The sequence below is a fragment of the Colobus angolensis genome, unplaced genomic scaffold, assembly GCF_000951035.1.
Source record: "Colobus angolensis palliatus isolate OR3802 unplaced genomic scaffold, Cang.pa_1.0 Scaffold319, whole genome shotgun sequence".
In the NCBI taxonomy this organism is placed as follows: domain Eukaryota; kingdom Metazoa; phylum Chordata; class Mammalia; order Primates; family Cercopithecidae; genus Colobus; species Colobus angolensis.
The window spans coordinates 1,071,886-1,079,210 of record NW_012116477.1 but is presented as its reverse complement, the minus strand read 5'-3'; the positions used below and the strand labels follow the sequence as shown (position 1 = coordinate 1,079,210).

Here is a 7,325-nt window from a genome sequence, read left to right as displayed (position 1 = left end):
AAAAAAAAAAAAAAAGGAATAAAGTACATACACCTGCTACAACCAGGCAGAACCTTGCAAATACCCTGCTAAACGGAAGACGGGCCAGACACAAAAGGTCACATATTGTTTGATTCTATTTACAGGCAATGTTCAGAATAGGCAGACCCAGAGACAGAAAGTAGACTGACTGCTGCCATGAGCTTGGGGAGACTGAGCAGGGGGGTTGGGAGCTCAAGGGATGTGAGCTTTCTTTTTAGGGGTGACAAAAATGTTCTAAAATTAGACAGTACCAATGTTTGTACACTGTTGTGAACATATTAAAAACTACAGAATCGCTGGGCACAGTGGCTCACGCCTGTAATCCCAGCACTTTGGGAGGCTGAGGCGGGCGGATCACGAGGTCAGGAGATTGAGACCATCCTGGCTAACACTGTGAAACCCCGTCTCTACTAAAAATACAAAAAATTAGCCGGATGTGGTGGCAGGCGCCTGTAGTCCCAGCTGCTCGGGAGGCTGAGGCAGGAGAATGGCGTGAACCCGGGAGGCGGAGCTTGCAGTGAGCCGAGAACGTGCCACTGCACTCCAGCCTGGGAGACAGAGCGAGACTCTGTCTCCAAAAAAATAAATAAATAAAAAATAAAAATAAAAACTACAGAATCACATGCTTAAAAGAGCAAATTTTATGGTTTTTAAATTGTATCTCCATTTTCTATTAAAAGTACTAGTAAATGGTCAGGCATGGTGGTTCAAGCCTGTAATCCCAGCACTTTGGGAAACCAAGGCAGATGGATCACCGAGGTCAGGAGTTTGATTCCAGCCAGGCCAGCATGGTGAAACCCCGTCTCTACTAAAAATACAAAAAATTAGCCGGATGTGGTGGCAGGCACCTGTAGTCCCAGCTGCTCGGGAGGCTGAGGCAGGAGAATGGCGTGAACCTGGGAGGTGGAGCTTGCAGTGAGCCAAGAACGTGCCACTGCACTCCAGCCTGGGAGACAGAGCGAGACTCCGTCTCCAAAAAAATAAATAAATAAAAAATAAAAATAAGAACTACAGAATCACATGCTTAAAAGAGCAAATTTTATGGTTTTTAAATTGTATCTCCATTTTCTATTAAAAGTACTAGTAAATGGTCAGGCATGGTGGTTCAAGCCTGTAATCCCAGCACTTTGGAAGGCAGAGGCAGGCAGATCATCTGAGATCAGGAGTTCGAGGCCAGCCTGGCCAACATAGTGAAACCCCATGTCTACCAAAAATACAAAAAAAAAATTAGCCGGGTGTGTTGACACATGCCTGTAATCCCAGCTACTTGGGAGGCTGAGGCAGGAGAGTCTCTTGAACCCGGGAGGCGGAGTTTGCAGTGAGCCAAGACAGCACCAATACACTCCAGCCTGGGGCGACAGAGTGAGACTCCGTCTCAAAAAAAAAAGTACCAGTAAATGAATAATCCAAGGGAAAAATCACAAGTCCTTAGCTGGTTATGGTTTTCTCTCCTAATGTGTGGGCCATTTTCTTACTGTTTACTTGACCTTGTATTAATAATCTGAAGCTTTCCCGCAGGAATCTTTTAAAACCACCTGCTCTCTTTATGAGGCCAGTTTAGTTCAATGACATCCTTAGAACAAGTCGCCTGGACACTCATAAACTGCGGCCTACATTTCAACACTGGAAAAATAAACAACTGTAGAATTCCAGCCCCTTCCTCAGGACACCTCAAGGACTGGACCTGACAAGCACCTGTCTGATATATGGAGTGAGGGCCCCTGGGTCAACCTCAATACTATTAGTAAGATTTTAATTTTGCATTAATTTTAGAGATGAAATTGAAATGTAAAGAGGCGCTTCCTGTACCCCGGTGGGTCATCTTGCAAGCTCTGCCTTGGAGTCCACAGGTCTAGACGCCCATGCTCTGAACAGGGGTGAACCTCAGTTTCAAAGCAGCTGTTCTCCAGCGCTACTGTACTGTAGAAACACGTGGCTCACCTGTTAAAACTGCAGGTCTGGGCACAACTCCTTGTGCTCCTGACTCGGCCCAAATGATCTGGCCCAGGGGTTCCAAAGGCCATACTTTAAGAAACACTGGGTCAGGCATGGTGACTCACGTCTGTAATCCCAGCACTTTGGGAAACCAAGGCAGATGGATCACCGAGGTCAGGAGTTTGATTCCAGCCAGGCCAGCATGGTGAAACCCCGTCTCTACTAAAAATACAAAAATTAGCTGGGTATGGTGGCGGGTGCCTGTAGTCCTAGCTACTAGGGAGGCTGAGGCAGGGAACTGCTTGAACCTGGGAGGTGGAGGTTGTAGTGAGCCGAGATCGCACCACTGCACCTCAGCCTGGGCAACAGAGTGAGACTGCATTTCAAAAAAGAAGAAAAAGAAGAAAGAAAAAGAAGAAAGAACCACTGGTATAAGAACCCCTTACGAAGCTCTAAAGGTGGGAGGAGTGACTGCAATGGGTGCGGGGTGGTGGGCATATCCTAAGGTTAGATAGCTGGGATGGTTCCACAGCTGTAAATTTACTAAAAGTCACCACACTGTGTATTCAACATGGCTGAACTTTCAGGTATGTAAATCATCCCTCAATAAAACCGGTTTTAAAAAAGCATGCAAAAGCTTCCATACGTCCCATCACACACATATTCCTCTGCTTATGACAGGATTTTTACACATCACGAGAGAAGGATGCATACAGCCTCACTTGGGTAGGTCTGTACTGGAATTCTGAGCTCACCCCAGCCTCGCAAAGACCTAACCCCACAACACACAGCTATCTGAGACTCAAGGCCGGGATGGGCAAACTGATTTACGAGCTTCCCCTAAGGAAAGAGTATGAGGTGGGGTTCAACGGTAAGAAGTGTGGTTTTCTGAGTTTCAACACTTTACCGAGTGTTATCTGTGCCAAGCCAAAAATGAACCATAAAAGCTAAAATACACAAATATCCTGAGATGGGATGGCTTCCATAAACACCAGGAGCTCTTAAAAATACCAGCAACGAGGCATGGGTGTAACTCCCACCGGATGTACACACCGCCACCTATGAAGCTGTCTAATATAATCATCAAGAGTCAGCACAGCTGAGAGGGGGCTGGGAGCAATACAGACATCTAGCTGGGTGCTGATATGCATGTGTGTTAGGTAGTGACAATCCAATCAATGAGCCCCCCAAGAAGGAGCCTGGTGGGCATTTGGGGTTGGTGGCTCCGAGGGAAGGGTCTAATTTAAGACACAGAAATGAGGCAGCTCACCCCTACCTGAAAGGCTGAACTGCGGGAAAGGGGAGGGGATGAAGACCAAGGCTAGATCCCACCGGACGTCTCAGACCCCACCACGGAGCTGATGGTACCAAGAGGCTCCCACGCTCCTGAGAGGAGAGCAAGAAGGAAAGCCAGGCAGCTACTGTGCAGGGGGTCACGGCAGACAGGCGAGGGAGGGGGTCACCTTGCTGAGGGAGTGAGAAGGGATGAAGACAAAAGGCCAAAGGTGGCTGGGCGCAGTGGCTCATGCCTGTAATCCCAACACTTTGGGAACCTTTGGGAGGTGAGAGGATCACCTGAGCCCAGGAGTTCAAGTCCAGCCTGGGCAATGCAGTGAGAAACCTCGTCTCTATAAAAAAGAAACCAAATTAGCCAGGAGTGGTCGTGCATACCCAGTGCACACTTGTAGTCCCAGCTACCGGGGAGGCTGAAGTGGGAGGATCACTTGAGCCCAGAAGTTTGAGGCTGTAGTGAGTTGTGACTGCACCACTGCACTCCAGCCTAGGTGACAGAGTGAGACCCTGTTACAAAAGAAGGAAGGGAGGGGAAGGGGAGGGGAGAGAAGGGGATGTGGGAGGGGAGGGAGGGGAAGGGAAGAAAGGGAGAAGGAAAAAAAAACGAAAGGCCGAAGGGGTGATGTAGTGATTGGGTGGGAGCAGGTACTGGAGAAGGGGCAGTGGCTGTCAGCTGGGGTGACGGGGGTACTGGGAAGGAGGGCGTGGCATGCACTGAGACAAGGAGCCCTGGGAGAGAACAGGTTTAGGGGATGAGGGAAGAAAGTCAGGAGGGGTCCCAGGTATAGCATCCTTATGAGCCACGTGCAGCAATGATAAACATTCAGCTATGTTATAATCCAAAGCTCCAGGTCAGGCCTAGAGATGGAGATGGAGACAGAGCCATCAGCATCCATGGAGCGATGGAAGCAGGGTGAGGGGCCATCCGGGGAGCAACATAGCAGGCTCCAGCACTGAGCCCCAGAGACACCAACCCCAAATCACCACGCAGGGGAAGACGGTCAGAGAGACAGAAAGGAAACGGGGCTGTGCGGCTCATCCTCCCTGTCCAGGGAAGCTCCTTGTCATTTCTTAACAGTGCTAAAGCACATCTTTGAAAAAGGTCCATGGATCCATTTGGAGACCAGCCATGACGCCTCCCCATAGAGCCTGGAACAGCAACAAAGTCTTTGTTGCTGGTTGTAGATGATGACACGAACTGTGTCAAGTCAGCTCTTCTAACTTAACGTCTACTCCCACTGTCACACTGTCCCCTGCTCTGCCATTTTCAGGAGACAGCCTGGAAATGCAGCCCACTGACAAATGTTCCAGAAAATTAAATGTCAATTATGACCATATCAAGAAGTATTCAGGGATTCTGCCTTTAACCTGTATACAGAGATAATTCATTCAGATTTCTTACTGGTCTTCTGACTATGGAAAAGGTCTCTATTTCGACGAATTTAAGCAAAATATGACCTCCTTATTCTCTTGTTATCTCCAAACAAGCGCTGCAACATGGAGCTGGTCTAATGTGGTCTGGCTCAGCACTGGATGTGCCTCAGAATTAGCAAGGGGTGTGTCTGTCTTACTTTTAAAACCCAAAGCCACGCCCTGCCCTAAGTCTTAATGAATAAGAATCTCCAGGGTATCAAGCCCACATAAATGTCTCTTGTTTTTGTTCTGTTTTGTTTTGAAACACCACCAGCAATTCTGACACACCGCGAAGATGGGGACCCACCAGTCTAACATTTTAGGAATAGGAGGATATGTGCCAGTAGTACTTTCTCTGAAACATGACTGGTTTTGGAAAACTTGGTAGGAAAAATAAAGGCAGGAACAGATAAGCTGCAAGTCATCTCTGATAAACTAATTTCTTCCTCATGATTGTTGAGTTGAAGGTAGATGAGAAAGCAAAGGTAATCAATAACGTCGTGATTATTTCACAAGCAGACCATTTGTTACTGGTGTTCTGGCTCATAGCCAGGGAAAGGGAAAACATCAACATGGTCGTAAACTTGAAGTATAACCAACCAGCAGGTTCCTTCTGGTTCTATCTACTGGGCATATAATTTTCTCACAGGTCTTTCCTAATGTCCATTAGCACCTCAGTGGAGCAGATTAGCCTGGAAGATGAGGAAGATGAGGAAGGACCCCAAATGCAATTTTATTCAAAGTGTAAAGGAAGTGAGGGTGTCATGGGTATAGAAGGGAGGTATTGGGGAGTCACTGCTGATGGGTAGAGGGCTTCTTTTTGGGGTGAACATAAAATCGATTGCAGTGACAGTTGCTCAACTCTGAATATGCTTTAAAAAAAAAAAAAACAATGAATTCTGCTCTTGAAATGGGTGAACTGTACAGTATTGTGAATTCTGTCTCAATACAGCTGTTAAAAAAATGTCAAGGAATTGTTTTGGGTGTCGAAACGGAAGGCTTTACCTGGGTGTAAATGCTGAAGATGTGGCTTTGCACTTCGTCCATTGAGTCGAGGCCGTAGGCTACTGTTCCAAGATGGAGCCGTTTGAAAACCATCTCGTTCTGGGTAAGAGTGCCTAAAACACGAGACAAATGAGTGGCCAGCCTGTCTCTCAGGATGTCTGTTATTATTAATAGTAATGACAGCTGCCGTCTTTGGAGAGTTTGCTGTATGTCACACACTGCGGTCAGGACTGTCCCTGCTGGGGTAGATGCCTGCAGCATTTTGCCTGCCTAGAATCCCATTCCCCTTTTGAAAACAGCTTCCTAGGTTTCCCAGGGGAAATTAACCACACCACGCCCATTCCCTAAGGTGGTCCAAGAGGACTGTCAATCAGGGGCCTGGCCCATTCCGTTGGCCAGGAGGGTGACAAATGATACACTAGAGCAATCAGATTCTATCTTGAAAGACTCTGACCCTTGAGTAGAAAGATACATCCCCAATAGCAGAGCCCTACAGAGACCACCTGGAGGGTCCTAATGCTGACCTGTCCAGAACTTTCCTGGTTGCTCTCCTTCCAGAAACCTCACTTTTCTCTGATTTGGTGAGCTGCCCAGGATCTTTGCATTAGCTTCCCTTCTACCCCATGGACATTAAGTGGTAGAGATGAGGCTTAAACCAGATTTTCCCACTCCCAATCCTTGCTCTTTAGCACTATGATAGCCTTGACAGGCGCTAGGCTGTGTAGCAGTATCAGGGTGTGGTCAGAGATCAGGCCTGACTGCCTGAGTTAAAGCTTACTCCGGCTACTATGCGCCCGTGACAAGTCCCTCACCCTCTCTGGGCCACATTTCCTCATCTGCAGAAGGGGGACAGAAACACTACCTAACTCACGAGGTTCAGGCGGGGACTGAAGGAGTGACCGCACTGAGACTCCCCAGAACCGTCCTCCGCACATAATTCGCCCTCAGTAAGGGTTTGCTGCCGTTATCGTCATCTTCATCACCAAAGAATCTTCATCAAAAGATGAGGAGAATAAAACAGCAGCAACACGCATTCTCTCATGTGTCCAGAGAGAGCCCAAGAGTCTCAGCCAAAGCCCTCAGGCACCTTCTCTCACCGGGAATCCTGTGCAGGTCCCAGAAAGCGGCTCACCTGTCTTGTCGGTGAGTAAGTACGAAATCCTGCCCAGCTGCTCGGGAATCGTGCTGGAGCGAACCACAGTCCCGGGGATTTTCGAGTCCCTTCGAATCACCCAGCTGTACACGATCTTGCCCATGTCCAGGTTCACGCGCAAACTAGTCACAAAACCAGGACAAACAGGTTAACAGGACAGATGTAAGGCTCCTTGTATCTTTATAAAAACATGGAGTCTAAACACATTAGTGCCATCGCATCCGGACCCACTCCCTGCAGAAGCACACTGCCGGAGCCGAACGCAGACTCAGCGAGAGCCAGAACCACCGTCAAGTCACACACACAACAAATCCATTATCGTCCCGAAGCTCACGTTATGGAACGAAGTCACTTAAAATACAGAAAGGGTCGTGGTTTCCGTCTCACCTTTTAGAAAAATTACTGATCCCGGTCAGGCGCGGTGGCTCAAGCCTGTAATCCCAGCACTTTGGGAGGCCGAGACGGGCGGATCACGAGGTCAGGAGATCGAGACCATCCTGGCTAA

General features: G+C 48.2%; 1 protein-coding gene across 1 annotated transcript in view; it reads right to left on the bottom strand.

Moving 5' to 3' along the window:
* The window catches only part of ATP9A (ATPase, class II, type 9A), a 174,603-nt gene that overhangs the window by 76,939 nt on the left and 90,339 nt on the right, over positions 1 to 7,325 (bottom strand). The window contains exons 11-12 of the mRNA XM_011951371.1: positions 6,800 to 6,942; positions 5,668 to 5,780 (exon numbers count right to left, since the gene is read on the bottom strand). Coding sequence (XP_011806761.1) covers positions 5,668 to 5,780; positions 6,800 to 6,942 — 256 coding nt within the window. The remainder of the gene's footprint in view (positions 1 to 5,667; positions 5,781 to 6,799; positions 6,943 to 7,325) is intronic.